Raw genomic sequence first — 16247 nt, forward strand, 5'->3', positions numbered from 1 at the left:
GGAAGAGCAAAGCAGCTGCAATATCCTCTCCTGGTCCTAGCGACAGACTTTGGTATTTCAAATTTCAGCGACACACTTTGTGAGGCCAAAATTTGGCACACACATCTGCCTCCCACCTTCCATCCTGCTCAATTCACTATGTTATAGTTGCCAAGTCCTGTGGCACCCTCTAGTGTTGGTGGCCAGTGAAGCAGAACTGGTTGCACTGCCCCAAAACCGCCTCTGCTGGACCCCACCTTTGTGCTAAGCCATGGCTTGGTTTGGCTTGGTGTGATGTCCGAACCAGGCTACTGAGTCGTTTTGACATCTTAAGATAAAGTAACATTTTGGTGACACCCATTAGTTTCATGTTCAATACAGCTGCATAGGAGTGCAGAAGTTCAGTCTCAATTTGAAAAAAACTTTCACACAGGTTCGTACAAGGGAACTGTAGCATATGAAAGGGGAGAGGGACCCACAAGCCAGAAAGGGGTATGCAATAAATAGAGCTGGTGTGGTGTAGCAAAGGGTCAGACAAGGCAGACCTGGGTTCAAGACACCTCTCGGCTGTGACCCTCTTTCTGTGAATGAAGTTTTATTCCTGCCCTGGCACTGGCCAGGGATGATCCGCCCTCACCTCCCCAACTCCAAGCATCTGGAGCTGGGTCTAGGGAGGCAGCAGGTCATTCCTTGAGCTGCCCTTCTGAGGCTCTTCTAGCAGAGGTAGGTTTAGGGGATCACATCTGGTTAACCCATACTGGGTGTCGAGGCAAGAGGGTGCTGCAGAGGGCACCTCAGCAATGGACGTTAGTAAGGAAACACTGTTTTGAACGTGCTTTAAAAATCCAACACCAGATGGCACCAGAGAGTAAAAACAAATTTCTACACAATTTTCCATAGCGGTTTTTTTTCTTTTTGTTATAACAATTTAATTTCTGAGTTATTTATAGCGTCGTAGTCCCCGTCCCTCCATCCCCCGTGTGTAGCTCCACCCAATGACTTAGAATGGAAGGCAAGAGGTGGGCGGGGGCTACCAAATTGTTGGCATTGCACAGAGCACCGCTGAAATTTGAAAGCGCAAAGTCCACCTCTTGATTCTCAAAAGGAGGACTTCTAGGGTGACTCTCCATAGCCACCCCCTCTCCGGGCCCATCCTTGAGAGGAGATACAGTACACCCTGCCTCCTCCACCTCCAAGGCTGAGACTAGAGCTCGTCACACTTGGTGGAATATTTGCCATAGTGAGTGTAGCAATCAAATTGGGGGCACCGTACACAGCTTCAGTGTGTGGCTCCAATTTCTGGCACTGTGAGAGAGGGAGAGAAATTATTCTCTTATTTTTGACAGCATGTGTGGCAGGTCTGATGCACTTTACTGCTGATTTGAGTTTGTGCTTCTCGCTGGCAATTTCTTTCACTTGTCCTGCCTAGGCCTCGGGCTGCTGCCTCATTTTACTGCAAGGTAATGCCTTGCTCAGCTACGGAGATATGGATTCAGCCAGCAATCTGTGCTGTAAAAGGACAAGGTGGGGAAGTGGGCTTTAAATAGGACGGAGCCACTGCTGAGGAATTGAGGTCAGCACACAAACATGAGTCTGAAAAAGGAAGCGTGGATGGGGGGGGGGTGTGCGGAGTGAGCAGGGCAGTCCTTTTTTTTCTTTTTGCAAATGGCAGTGTGTGTATGCAAAGCTCTATGGAAGGGAAATAGACAAAAAGAGAAGTAACAGAGCTCAAAAAGACATTAGCCTGTTTTATTGTTTTAAGGAACTATCTTTTACAGTGGTACCTCAGGTTAAGTACTTAATTCATTTCGGAGGTCCATACTTAACCTGAAACTGTTCTTAACCTGAAGCACTACTTTAGCTAATAGGGCCTCCTGCTGCTGCCGCGCCGCCGGAGCACGATTTCTGTTCTCATTCTGAAGCAAAGTTCTTAACCTGAAGCACTATTTCTGGGTTAGCGGAGTCTGTAACCTGAAGCGTATGTAACCTGAAGCGTATGTAACCTGAGATACCACTGTACTTATTTTACAAGAAGACTCCAGGCAAGTATGGGTATGAAAATTAAAAAAAAATCAACCACTAATATAATTTTTTTAAATACATACAAGTTATCTGCTTCTTTCTTTCCCTTCCACCTTCCTTTTATGAAGTCACAACTCTCTCCAGATGCATAATGGTGTGAACAAATGTAATATGTGAACTAGTGCCACACAAACACACTCTCCTTAGCATTTTCACGAGTGCTCCATCACTACTGCTATTAGGGATATTGCCAGAAGCTACCTGTGTAGAACCCACATTCCAGAATGGAAGAGGGTTGTGTTCTCTGTAAGAATTATTTCTTATCTAATGAAGTTACTCTGTTAGTACTGACAACATTCAATGTGTTTGTCTACTTTTGATTGATAGATAGATGTTGCTATGTGAAAACCTATCTATGATTTTGTTCTGTATTCATGGAAATAAGTCATAAACTTTATTTTACTTTAAAGGGTGCACTTACAAACTGGAACTGGAACCAGTCTCAGAAGCGATGAATGAACAAAAAAGTGTTACTGCATCAGTAAGAGTTTGGATATACTGTAATAAGGCCTGCCTATTGCTACAGCCACTTGGAAGGTCAAGTGTTTTTCAAGGTGTGGGTGTAATTCTTACCTGCACCAGGTGAAATCTACTTCCAGCCTTACACAGGACATTACAACCCACCTTCTCTACAATCTGCCAGCCAGGTAGTGCCATCAGAGCAGGACTTTGTGGTAGAAATCCATTCAGCAGTATGCAGATAAGAGGGCCCCCACCCGCAGACAGTGTGTTGGATGAGGAGGGTCTTGGGGAAATCAGTGTTCAAATTTCCACAAAGCTATGAAGTTCATTGGGCAACCTTAACCTATTCACTGCCGCTTAAACCAAACCTACCTCACAGAGCTGTTTTGAGGATACAATGGGTATGCCACCTTGAGACTAGTGGGAGGAAAGGTGGGGCATAAAAGCAAAAATAGATAAATAAGCCTATCTAGACCAGAAGTTATGGATGCATTTCAACTGGTTTTTTGTTTGGTTTTTTTAAAAAAAATTACTACTAATTTTAACTGTCTTTTGGAATATTTTTAATTACTTTGAAGGATATTTTTAATATTATTATTTTTTGTAAGCCGCTTAAAGAGGTTGAAATTAATTCATTGTGTAATATTGCTGTGATACCACCAGGTGCTGCAGCATCGATAAAGCTGCTGGCACATTAGCAGCGTCCTCCTAACGAGATTCCTGCATTGCTCGCGGGTTAGACTGGATGACCTTCAGGGAGCCCATTCCAGCTCTCAAGGTTCCGTTTCCTTAAACAAAACAAATCATTTTAGCCCAGGGTCCAGAATCGCCCCCTTGAAAAGTAGCAGCCACCAGTTTCTGCTCTGCAGCGGAGGCACGGCAGAGTGCAGATTTTGCTTTACAAAACGCCTACATCTCCCGACAAGCACCGGGCGGGCGGGCGGGCGGGCGGAGAGAGAGCGAGGGGCGCGTGACGTCAGGGCGTAGGCCTCTCGGACTACAGCTCCCGGCACCCTCCGCTCCTTTCCCTCTTGCCCGTATAAACTATGCCTCGCTCGCTCCGACCCCGAAAGAGGGCGGCCGTTTCCGGTCAGCTGTTGTCACGTGACCCAAAGGGGGGAAACAAAAAGCGGGGGCTGGGAGGAGGAGGGCGCGGGACGCTGGCGACGGAGACGACGAGGCCGCTACAGCTCGGTGAGCGTCAGGGCAGCCCTTTTCCCCTTCCTTGGAAGGTGGGCGGTTGAGGCCTGCCTTGCCCGCGGGTGGGGGGGGGCGGCGGGTGGGGGGCTGACGGGGTTGAGTGGGTGACGACTGATTCCCCTCAGGCTGCAGCTCGTGGAGGGAGGGGGGGCGAAGGGAATGCAGATTTAAATCGCCTTGAAACGGCACCAGAAGCGCGCCCTCCCCCGCAAGCAGAAAAGCAGCACATCAGGGTACGTGAGCAAGTGCTAGCTTTCCTCATGCGAGGGGAGGGGGCTTGTGGCTTCACACACACAAACATACTGTACTGTATATGTATATGTATATGTATATGTATATGTATATGTATATGTATATGTATATGTATATGTATATGGAGAGAGGCCTCCCCAGCTGCCCCCTGTGGTCCCCAATCTTCTTCGTTCAGGTTTACTTGGCATGGTGTATTGTTGTGAGTTTTGGGGAACTCAGAGTTCTTTTTGTGTGTGGCCGCCACCACTTTGGCACAGATTTGCCTCCTCTGAAACCGTCCCTCGGGGCACCAACGCAAAGGGAATTTGTGGAGCCCGCAACCCACTTGTGCAGGATTCTGTGGGCCGTTTGCAGGTGACAACCCACAGGTTGGGAAACGCAGGTATAGTAGTAGCCCCCCTGGGCTGCCTCAGGGCCGTACTCCATCTTTATGCTACTGGCCATAAGTTAGGCTTGGGAATGCGGTGGTGCCCGTTGAGACCTGCTGCTTCCTAGCCTGTGCTGTTGGTTGTCTTCAGGTTCCTCCAGTGCATTTATACAGCTTCCAGTTAAAGGTGTGCTCTTGTTCCATTTAAGGAATTTCCCCCTTCAACCCACTCCAGTCCCACCTTCTTTTTCAAACACAAGTACCCATCCCACACCTGCCTGCTTTCATGGACACACACACACTCAGCAGGTTCCCCCATGTGTGTTCTGTGTGCTTTAACATCTTAATATGTTCGCCTCTCCCTTTACACACATTTTCCCATATGTCCTTGCATACCGCATGGATGAATATTCTCTCTATATAGTATTCCCCCACTAAATGAGAGCTCCTTCTAATTATATTGTTTTCACTTCTACATCAGTATAGTGGTTTGACTTACCACTTAAATTTTTTTTGCAGTTCCTCTAATTCAGATTTTCTCCTAAGTTTCATTTCTTCATACCCCTAAGGTTTCTACAGTAGCTACACCCCTGTAGTTTTATATCTCTGTGATGTCCCTTGTATTAAATAGTAGTTCCTTAGTTATTTTCCCTTTCAGTCTCAACCTATGATGGGATTATCTTCTTTTCTTTCTCCCACTCTCACTGTTTCCTCTGCTAGGGGACGTTCACCTCCTGGGAACATAGGAAGCTGCCTTTGAGCAGGTTACACAACCTACCCATCTGTGTGATGCAGCAGCCAAAAAAGCTAATCTTATTCATCACCAGAGGTATAGTGTCTTGATCAAGGGAAGTAATACTTCCACACTATTCTGCCTTGGTCAGACCCAACCTGGAGTACTTTGTCTAGTTCTGGGTGCTACAATTTATTTATTTATTTATTTTTTGCGGGTTTTACAATTTAAGAAGGATGTTGACAAGCTGGAACGTGTTCAGGGGAGGGCAACCAAGATGGTCAAGGGTCCGGAAACCAAGCTTTTTGAGGAACAGTTGAGGAACCTGGGTATGTTTAGCCTGGAAAATAGGAGACTGAGAGGAGATACTATAACCATCTTCAAATATCTGAAGGGCTGTCACATGGAGAATAGAGCAAGCTTGTTTTCTCCTGCTCCAGAGTGTAGCACTCGAACCAGTGGCTTCAAGTTACATGAAAGGAGATTCTAACTAAACATTAGGAAGACTTTTCTGGTGGTAAGAGCTGTTTGGCTGTGGAATGGAAGGTGGTGGACTCTCCTTCCTTGGAGGTTTTAAGCAGAGGTTGGGTGGCCATCTGTCCTGGATACTTTGGTTTAGATTCCTGACCAACTCCCAACTTTACAGTTCTAGGATTCTCTGATCTATCCCAGTGTTGTCCACTCTGACTGGCAATGACTCTTCAGGGTTTCTAGTCTTACCCATCACCTGTCACCAGACCCTTTATCTGGAGATGCCAAGGACTGAACATGAACAAAGCATGTGTTTTGCCACTCCCTCATCTCTCCTATTGTTTTCCTCCCACAAGCTTTTAGAAGGCCTCACTTTGGCCCTATTTTAGATGGATTCAAATAAGACTTTGTGCAGGAGCTTTGCCTTTTCTTTCTTAGCATGCTATGCGTAAGTTCTTCTCACAGTATGGTGGCTTTCCTGTTTAGGTTCAGCAGAGGTTCAGCCTCTTGTCGGGGAAATATTGTAATGTAATGGCAGGTGATTTCTGAACGCATTGTATTCTGAATTTTGAGCATTGAGGAATATTGTAGCATTCTACGTTTGGGGCGTCTTCTTTATTGGGCTGCGTTGTCTACATAATTCTTTCCCTGACTCATGTATTGTTTCATATGTTCTTTTATCCCTGAATGGAGATATATCAAATAATAGGTGTTGATTTCATAGCCGTAATCTAATTCCCAGCTACCAAACTGAAGTCATGATCTTGCAAATATATCTTGCATTTAAGCTTTGCTCGCTGGTTTACATGTTTGCTTCAGTTTGTGTCCAACTGTGATCTTTAGGCTACTTGGCATTCTCATGAAATGAATGCTGAAATGAGTCTCATGTCATTAGTGCAGAGAAATGAAGTGTGAAGCACCCCAAATTTTGCTGTCCTGCAATTGCAATCATCTCTGATCATTCACTGTGCTGGCTTGGGCTGATGGAAGTTTAGGTCCAACAAAATCTTGACGTCACCATGTTGGCTACCCTTACATCAGCTGGAGAATATAGTCATAATAATCATTTATTAATTGTAATAATAATTTATTATTTGTACCTCCACATTTGACTGGGTTGCCCAGCCACTCGGGGAGGCTTCCAGCATACAGTGGTATCTCGGTTAAGTACTTAATTCGTTCCGGAGGTCCGTTCTTAACCTGAAACTGTTCTTAGCCTGAAGCAACACTTTAGCTAATGGGGCCTCCTGCTGCCGCTGTTCCGGCAGAGCATGATTTCTGTTCTCACCCCGAGGTATTATTTCTGGGTTAGTGGAGTCTGTAACCTGAAGTGTATGTAACCCGAGGTACCACTGTATATAGAAACATAGTAACACATTAAACATTAAAAAACTTCCCTATACAGGGCTGCCTTCAGATGTCTTCTAAAGGTTATATAGTTATATAGTTACTCATTTCCTTTACATCTGGTAAGAGAGCGTTCCACAGGGTGGGCACCAGTACAGAGAAGGGCCTCTGCCCAGTTCCATATGTTCTCAGTCATGTATTATAGGAATGGTACCTTATAGGCAAGAAGGAGGCAATCAAAGTTTAAAAATTTAAAGTCTGCTTCTTTAGGCTCTTTAGTCCTTTGGTCTTGGCTGGTTCACAGGCCTGCAGAGGCTCTGTGACTCCCCCCCCCCCCCCGTAGTATCCATTCAGGAACTCAGTAGGCACAGTTCTTCCTCCTCCAGTAAGGAACTGGGAGAACCTGCAGTAATTACATGCAGACCTCTGGTCCAGGAGTCAAATGTGGCCCTTCAAGGCTGTTTGTTTGGCCCTTGGGGCTCTTTCCAGAGCATTCCTACTCCCCAAGCCACACTCTTCACTGTCCCTGTTCTGTACACTCTTTAGATGCTTTTGCCTGGCTGGAATGGAGAGAGGTGTGCCTGTGTGTTCATGTGTGTAGAAAACTTTGGCTTTTGTAGAGGCTGGAATGTTGCCTGCTGTACAAAGGTAAGAGTTGCACCTATTGCTCAAGCCTCATTTGCTTTTGGCTCCTCTTCTACTGGCAGGTGGCGCCTGGAAGGTTGTTGCCCATAAGGAAATGTGGCCCTTGAGCGGAAAAAGCTCCCCCACCCCCCATTGTATAGCATCACTTGTGATGGGGTGCTCCTTTGCAGCAGGAAAGTTATAGTGGGCAAGCAGGTGATCTAGCCCACTGTTGGAAATAAGAAACTGACCGCAATTATGATGACTTGTTGCAGGTGCTGCATTATAACAGCTTTGTTTATTAGTGCCACAACTCTTAACAGTGTTGTGATAGCAAGCCAAGAAAACTTCAGGTGTTGGTTGGTTTTGGGTTGGTTTTTTTTAGGCTGCCCTATAGTGTTACCTTCGAGTGAGTTATAGAGATGGTTGCCGTTACTATTGTTTTTTATATGGAATCTGTATTAGAAGTTACAGTACTTTCATGCATGTGTGAGTATGTAGTTGTCTTGTATACTCCTGCATGCGTTTGTCTCCCCATGAGGCCATGCAACTTTATTTGCCATTTGGATGCCAGAGTTTTGAAGTTTCTTGATCTCTCTGAGAGCATGTGCATTTATGTGAGGCAGAGACTCTCACACAGGAAGTTCCTTTTTATTAATATTGCTGGAATCTGCAAAATAGGCAGCACAAGAAAAATATCTTAAGTCCTTGTACTGAAATAGTTTACACAACATAGTTGTGTGAATTTGGATTCTAGCTTCAGTTTCTTTTGGCCTATTTTCAGCTCTAGAAAGTTGTTTCTTCGTAAACGAACTGGATACTCTGTAATGTTTTGACTGGATAAAAATGTAGTAGTTTTCTAGGTGGAAATTCAGAAAATTAATAGCAGTTAAGGGGAGTTGTTCTAAAGCAATCTTTTGGGGTGTGCTATTATTTTACTCAATTTTTTATTTCATTTTAAATATGTTTTCCTGAGGCAGCTTAGTATTGCCTTCCAAAATTGTGAAAGGCCTTGCAAATTGTTATGATTCAACTGTTGCTTGAAATGGAACTATTTTTGTAAAATTGATTTTAGGATTTGGTTCTAAGGCTTGAAAGGACATTCCCTTTTCTCTCTGTGTGAAACTGTTTCAAGCAATAGCTGAATTAGATGTATGAGAAGTTTTTCTCAATCACTTTTAATTTTTCTGTTGGCTTATTGAGAGAGGCTCCGGGCTGATTCCCCACCCCCACCCCACCCCCAGTGTATTTTCAATAAATAGCATCCAATTTGCAGGCAGGCCCAAATTACAGAAAAGCCTTGGGTTTGAGTCTACAGAGGTAAGGGTCTCTTCACTCTTGTCTATGTGAAGGCCATCTTAAAAAGAAGGCAGTAATGTCATCTTTCTACCTTCTTCCCATAACTCAGTTATAATAAATGACTGCTCCCTGCCTGCTCTATGCCAGTATAGGCTCTATTATAGACAGACAAATGTTGACTGTAGTATTTGGGGGTTTTTTAGATTGAAAAAACGTATTAACATTGCACCTTGAAAGAAGCCTTTGCCTGTTTATAAGGACTAAAAATACTTTTTAAAAGCAAGTACTTATTCATTACTGGTGGAAGTTATTGATGTCAATGATTCCTAAGAGATGGTTGGAAGCAAACATTGGATTGCAGAAAATGTCTGCTGTGCCCCCAAACTGTTGGTAGTGGGTGTTGAGAACTACAGTGTAGCCTTTTAGTTCAGAGGGTTTCTGGCCTGAAACTGGGCTACTGGACAACCCCACATTTGTTTTGAAGGCATTTAGGTTTGAAAGAAAGAAAGAATAAGCCTTTGAGCTAGGTTGTTCCGGGGTAGCGATATTTTCTTAGCCAACCTAACATTACCAGCAGGTCTGAGCAGGTCTTCCAGAACATTGAGGCTCTGTAGCCACTTTGAAATATGCTGATGATACCCTTCATCCCTCTGAAACAGGCTAGTTGTAGGAGAGCAAAAATTTGGAGAGTGAGAAAGTTGCCGCTTTTGCATTTGCCTTTGCACTCTCCTCCACCGCCCCTTTTTTTTACTATAAAGTTTCATTTCAACTTCACTATATAGGGAACATCCAAGGGGCATGAATGGAGATAAAATAAGCTAGCAAAAATTGGAGAATTATTAAAATACGTGGCTACAATGCTTCTGAATTGTCCAAAACATAACATATCTACAGCTGAACAAGCTGCTCTCAAGAGCACTGGTTCCTAAAGGACGGCCACACATGACGGGAGCTAAAAGAAGAAGCATCTGTCTACCTGCCTCAGGCTCCTTGGCATCTCTAGCTCATGTACTGATATAATTTTCTCCGCAAGAGGTTTGGTAGGAATCATGCGGAGGCTTGTGGGGTTGGAACTATTCCCGGCTGAGTAAATATACAGATTGATATAATACCTCGGGTCATTTAGCTCCTGGGTCACAGTCCCAAAGTAAATGTTTTTTCAGAGGCATTACTGCATCGTCATCCTAAAAAAATGGGCACAAATTCGGGGGGGGGGGTGACTTGCCATTGCCAAACAAACAAAGAGGTCCCAGTGTACACATTGGTAGCAGTACAAATTTCATTTGCCTGCAGGGGTGTTTTGTATTCCAGAAAACTTTGGATTTTGTTCAGGATCCACATCTTGTTCCAGAATTCCAAAGCAATGCAGGGCTTTATCCCTTAACGTTGTTTTCTTTATGACTCTTATCTTCTGCCTGCTGTCTCCTGCACGGGGTTTCGGTCAGTGGTCATATCCACACCACACATCTGAAGCACATGGCTTCACCCTACAATTCCTGGAAACTTCAGTTTGGTAAGGGTGCTGTGAATTGTAGCTCTGTGAGGAGTAAAGTACAATTTCCAGAATTCTTTAGGGTAAGTCATAACTGTTAAAGTGGTATAAATGGGCTTGAAATGCATGCTGTAGGTATGGCCAACTCTCTCTTTGGTCCTATTTGGAATCCCTGTCTTTTTGCCCAGTGGCCTCTGTTTGAGGTATTCACTCTGTGCCCTGGGGACTCCTGGGAGCTTTCATGGGGCTGATTTCAGAGACATGTTGATTTCTGCTCCCAATCTTCCTCATGCAATGATCAGCTTCAGGGAAGCATTAGACCTCTTCTAAGTGGCATATGAAGTCCATGCATGGCAGTGTTGAGCCGAGCCAAGTGGACCTGGACTCTGCCATGAGAATTGGCTGTACACCCTTGGTTAGAAAATGTGCTCCAATATTCTGCAATGCACAGGGGTTCCAGAGCAGATGCATGTTTGTGTTGTGTGATATGCAAGTCAGCGTGGAAATGTTTGTCTGAAGGTAGCAAGCTACAAATCTGCATGAGTAAGAAATTAACAGAGGTCTTGAGCTTCGTTGCTGCAGCTGAATCTTCCCATGAGCATCACATTTTATTAAATGGCATCTAAGAAATGTTGGCAGCTAGATTTTGAGGTATATTACTAGCCTTGGGTTTCAGAAAATAACGTTCTGAGTAGTAGTAAATAGCTATCTTTTCATGAATAGTTTATAAAGTACATTATTTGAAATGCAAGCAGTTTCTGCTGAAGGATATATATTCTGGGGATTCCTGAGGTCCCAAGTAGTGATGATCTAAAGACAGGGATGCACAGCTCCAGGAAACCGGGTTAAAACAAGAGAAACGAACTCTGGAATGGCAATGACTGCTGCTTAACAATTGGATAGTTTCTGCTATTTTAAGACTCTGGATAGAGTACCGTTTCAGGTTCTGCTGCAGTCTTTCTTTGGCAGCTTTCCAGAAGCAACTCATATAATCAGTTCTATGGGAAGAAAATGTGGGTGTTTTTACATAGCAACGTCTATATTGAATTTCCCCTTTTAAGATGGCAAAACTCCCAGGGTGCTATTTGGAAATATTATTCTGCTGGGCAGGTACTGTGTTTAAGCAGAAATACTACCCACTGAAGCATTGTAGTCTTAGCTTCAGAAGTTTAATTTTAGATATGTATTATCAGTTGCAGCCCACATCTTTAGACCAAAAAGGGCTGTCGGAATGCCTAACATAAGATAGAACCGTGCCAGATATGAAAACAATTAAGCAAGCAGTTATAATAATAACAATAAATTGACCGCAGATTACCAAGTTGCAAGTGGTACAAAATAAAACAATAAGAGAGAGTAATGTTCAGTAACTTGACATGCAGCCTCAAAAGACCTGCTCCCCCACCCTTTCTTTCTTCAAATAAAGCTTGCTTCCATCTGAGGTAGGTGGGTGTCTTCAGAATCTTTGAGAGCAAAGTGTCGCCTAGTGGCTAAGAAACTTGAGCTATGAGCTTGTTCAAATATTGTCTGCCCCATGAGCTCACATCTTAAGCCAGTGTTCTGCAGCCTGGTGCCTTTCAGGTATGTAGGAGTCCAACTCCCAATGGTCAGAGATAATGGGGATTGTAGTCCAAAACATCTGGAAGGCTCCAGGTTAAGGAAGACCACCTTAAGCAAACCACTGTCTTTCAGCCTTGGTACCCCATCTGCAGTATAAAAGTGCTATCTTACTGTGGTGATACCTTAACAGGGATAGTTGGGTTTCCTGTGATTTCACATTTCAAGTGTTAAATAATTGTTTTAATGTGACAGTGGTTTGTAAGTTAACTACTGTTAGTGTTGTTACATCTCTGGAGCTTTTTCAATAACCACTAGTGGTGGTGGGGGGGGGAATGAGTGTTCAAACCCCTGTGAACTCACTTGTGGGGTGCCTCAGGCTTCTGTCCTCTCCCCCATGCTTTTTAATATCTACATGCAGCCTCTGGGAGAGATCATCAGGAAGTTTGGGCTGGGTGCACATCAATATGTGGATGATACCCAGCTCTACCTCTTTTAAATTGGAACCAGTGAAGGCAGTGAAGGTCCTGTGTGAGTGCCTGGATGTGGTTGGAGGATGGATGGTGGCTAATGAATTGAGGGTGAATCCTGAAAAGATAGAAGTACTGTTCTTGGGGGACAGCGAGTGGGTGGGTGTAGAGGACTCCCTTGTCCTGAATGGGGTAATTGTGCCCCTGAAGGACCAGGTGCGCAGCCTGGGAGTCATTTTGGACTCACAGCTGTCCATGGAGGTGCAGTTCAATTCAGTATCCAGGGCAGCTGTCTACCAGCTCCATCTGGTACACAGGCTGAGACCCTACCTGCCCGTGGACTGTCTTGCCAGAGTGGTGCATGCTCTAGTTATCTCCCGCTTGGAATACTGTAACGTACTCTACGTGGGGCTACCTTTGAAGGTGACCCGGAAACTACAACTAATCCAGAATGCGGCAGCTAGACTGGTGATTGGGAGTGGCTGCTGGGACCATATAACACTGGTCCTGAGAAAACTGCATTGGCTCCCAGTACATTTCCAAGCACAATTCAAAGTGTTGGTGCTGACCTTTAAATCCCTAAGCCGCCTCAGCCCAGTATACCTGAAGGAGCGTCTTCACCCCCATCGTTCAGCCTGGACACTGAGGTCCAGCGCCAAGGGCCTTCTGGCGGTTCCCTTGCTGTGAGAAGTGTGGTTACAGGGAACCAGGCAGAGGGCCGTCTCAGTAGTGGCGCCTGCCCTGTGGAACACCCTCCCATCACATGTCAAAGAGGTAAACAACTACCTGACATTTAGAAGACATGTGAAGGCAGCCCGGTTTAGGGAAGATTTTAATATTTGACATTTTAATGTATTTTTAATCTTTGTTGGAAGCTGCCCAGAGTGGCTGGGGAAACCCAACCAGATGTTGTTGTTGTTGTTGTTTAGTCGTTTAGTTGTGTCCAACTCTTCGTGACCCCATGGACCAGAGCACGCCAGGCACTCCTGTCTTCCACTGCCTCCCGCAGTTTGGTCAAACTCATGCTGGTAGCTTCGAGAACACTATCCAACCATCTCGTCTTCTGTCCCCTTCTCCTTATGCCCTCCATCTTTCCCAACATCAGGGTCTTTTCCAGGGAGTCTTCTCTTCTCATGAGGTGGCCAAAGTATTGGAGCCTCAGCTTCAGGATCTGTCCTTCCAGTGAGCACTCAGGGCTGATTTCCTTCAGAATGGATAGGTTTGATCTTCTTGCAGTCCATGGGACTCTCAAGAGTCTCCTCCAGCACCATAATTCAAAAGCATCAATTCTTCGGCGATCAGCCTTCTTTATGGTCCCGCTCTCACTTCCATACATCACTAGTGGGAAAACCATGGCTTTAACTATACGGACCTTTGTTGGCAAGGTTATGTCTCTGCTTTTTAAGATGCTGTCTAGGTTTGTCATTGCTTTTCTCCCAAGAAGCAGGCATCTTTTAATTTTGTGGCTGCTTTCACCATCTGCAGTGATCATGGAGCCCAAGAAAGTAAAATCTCTCACCTCCTCCATTTCTTCCCCTTCTATTTGCTAGGAGGTGATGGGACCAGTGGCCATGATCTTTGGTTTTTTGATGTTGAGCTTCAAACCATATTTTGCACTCTCTTCTTTCACCCTCATTAAAAGGTTCTGTAATTCCTCCTCACTTTCTGCCATCAGTGTTCTGCCATCAACCATATGAGCGGGGGTACAAATAAATTATTATTATTATTATTATTATTATTATTAACCAGATCAGGTTGCTTCTTGAGGAATCAGAGAGCTCCCAAAATTTGCTGTCTTAGCAACCGTATATTCAGTGCTTCCCAACATCACCACCCCGAAAAATAGGTGCCGCAACTCACATTGAAGTTGTTACAGTAAGCTGCCAGGCGACTCAGGGCAGACTTGAGCAGATGCGTTCACCACATGCAGAGGTGATAAAAACTACGGCAAGCTGTCTTCCTGGCTGGTTTGAGTCCCTGGTTCTGGTGCAGGTCAAATAAATACACTCCCACCTCCCTTGTTCTCTTAGATTCAGGTGGATGGTGAGGGCAGCTCAGAAGAGCCCTTGTGAAATGTGCGTGCATGCAATGGTAAGCACCTGGCTGGAAAGCTTAAAGCCCACTGCTGCTACACAGGAATTGGATTGAAGGAAATAAGAATTGGCCCTGCCCTGTAGTTTGACCAATTGTGGCTAGGAGCTGGGTGGAGTCAGATCTTTAAAAAGTGTAGACTTGCACATGCTGGCCAGCTTCCGTTTTGACTTGAAATGTTCGTTTTGGGAGGAGAACTTCAACCTCTCCCACCTCAATCCAAAATCCACCAATGCACTTGCACAGCTAGCACAGCAATTTAAAGGAGTCCCATCAAGGAGGTGCAAGCACCCATCTTATAACTACTTCACTTCAGGAATTAACACTGGAAGTTTACTACTGTTTTTGTCTTCTGTGGGTGTGTTCAATCTTGCTAAAATGGATTGGTGAAAGCGGCTAACTTTTTTTTTTTTAAAAAACTGATTTCCACCAACACTCAACCCCAAATGGAAACTTCTGCTATTTAAGTATTCTGTTGGCTTGGCTCGCTACCATTGTTGGAACCACTTTTAATGTTTTAATTCACTTTCCAAAAAACTTTTAGTGTACGAGCACGTGAGATCTTTGGAAGCCATCCAGTATTGTGATTATAATGAGTAAAAGTGGAGGCATTTATTGAAATGATATTTTCCCCCCACCCTTGAAAGTGTTGCATTGGAATATAATAATGTATGCAATCCAGCTAAATTTTACATAGTGTATGCTTGCTTTCTTAACAGATCCCCTCCCCCCCCAGCATGGCGTCCTCATCAACCCCTAGATGTAACTCAAATTCCTTCGAGGGCTCCTCGGTTAAAAAGGCAAGTATATTTTCTGGTTTAAATTGTCTTTCTCTTTTTATTTTTTTATTTTTTATATATATCAATAATATTTCTGGACATCTATTTCTGAAGCCTTTAGCTGTCATTAGTTTTGTGCTTGAGGACCTGGATTGTTCCTAACATCTTTAGGTTTGTAACATCTGTTTCTCTTAAAACTTAATACCTGAAAGGAAAGATAGGGAACACCAAGCGTGTACTAGAGCTCTGTAATTTCTCAGCTTCCTCTTCTGATATGAAGTTTGCAGGTGCAGGGCCATGGTAAAACTGCATGATCTAACTGGTTCTTCTTTTGATATTATTTTCCCCTTAGCCTATGAAAGATGGAACTAACTGGGAACGCAATGAAGAAATACCTCGTCTACCAGGGGAAACCAGAGGGACAGGTAAAAACACAGACCAACCGTTGTGCATAATCAATTTCCCAAGAGCCAGTTCAAATGTGCAAGAAGATGCATGAACAGGGCAAGTGGAGGATAATATATTTTAGCGTCCCCCACTAAAATAAACTCCACTGTGTCAAGAGCTAGCACTTTCGGAAGAATCTAGGCTGTCCTTTATTGTATTATCTGAGTATTATTTTTTTTTATAAAAGAGCATCTAGCTTGTAGGGTGGAAATGTGAGTGCAAGTGAGGTATTTTCAGCTGAAAAACAAAAATGAGCATGATACTGTGATTAGACTGCTACTAGGGACAGACTGTCTCCAGCACATAACTCCAGTGCTTAAGAGCTTGTACTGCTTGCCCCTACACTACTGGACCAGGTTAAAGGTTCTTGTATTAATTTGCAAAGCCCTTAACAACTTGGGTCCACAATGCCTGATCCCTTATATCCCTGCTTGATCACTGATGCCTTTAAGGGACCATTTAGCTCATTGTTGCCTTCACTAACTGGCAGTAGCTCTCTAGGGTTTCAGATGGGATCTCACTCAGCCCTACATAGAGATGCCTGGAGGGATTGAACTGGGGACCTTTTTCATGCAAAGCAGATGCTCTGCTTCTG

The 16247-nt window shown here is 44.3% G+C and overlaps 2 protein-coding genes across 5 annotated transcripts in view; both read left to right on the forward strand.

Annotated features, from left to right (window-relative positions):
- Positions 1-2542, forward strand: part of MAMLD1 (mastermind like domain containing 1) — a 127678-nt gene extending 125136 nt beyond the window's left edge. For both annotated transcript variants that reach the window (XM_083486284.1, XM_083486289.1), the window contains one exon: positions 2472-2542. The gene's annotated coding sequence lies outside the window, so the exon portion shown is untranslated. The remainder of the gene's footprint in view (positions 1-2471) is intronic.
- Positions 2543-3531: 989 nt separating this feature from the next.
- MTM1 (myotubularin 1) overlaps positions 3532-16247 on the forward strand; it is a 41976-nt gene continuing 29260 nt past the window's right edge. Inside the window, exons 1-3 of one of the 3 annotated variants that reach the window (XM_083486427.1) lie at positions 3532-3755; positions 15146-15226; positions 15558-15630. In XM_083486427.1, coding sequence (XP_083342553.1) covers positions 3570-3755; positions 15146-15226; positions 15558-15630 — 340 coding nt within the window. In that variant the 5' untranslated portion in view covers positions 3532-3569. The remainder of the gene's footprint in view (positions 3756-15145; positions 15227-15557; positions 15631-16247) is intronic. The other 2 variants (XM_083486428.1, XM_083486429.1) reach the window with 2 other exon arrangements.

This window comes from Podarcis liolepis (genome assembly GCF_965112155.1).
Source record: "Podarcis liolepis genome assembly, chromosome: Z".
Taxonomy (NCBI): domain Eukaryota; kingdom Metazoa; phylum Chordata; class Lepidosauria; order Squamata; family Lacertidae; genus Podarcis; species Podarcis liolepis.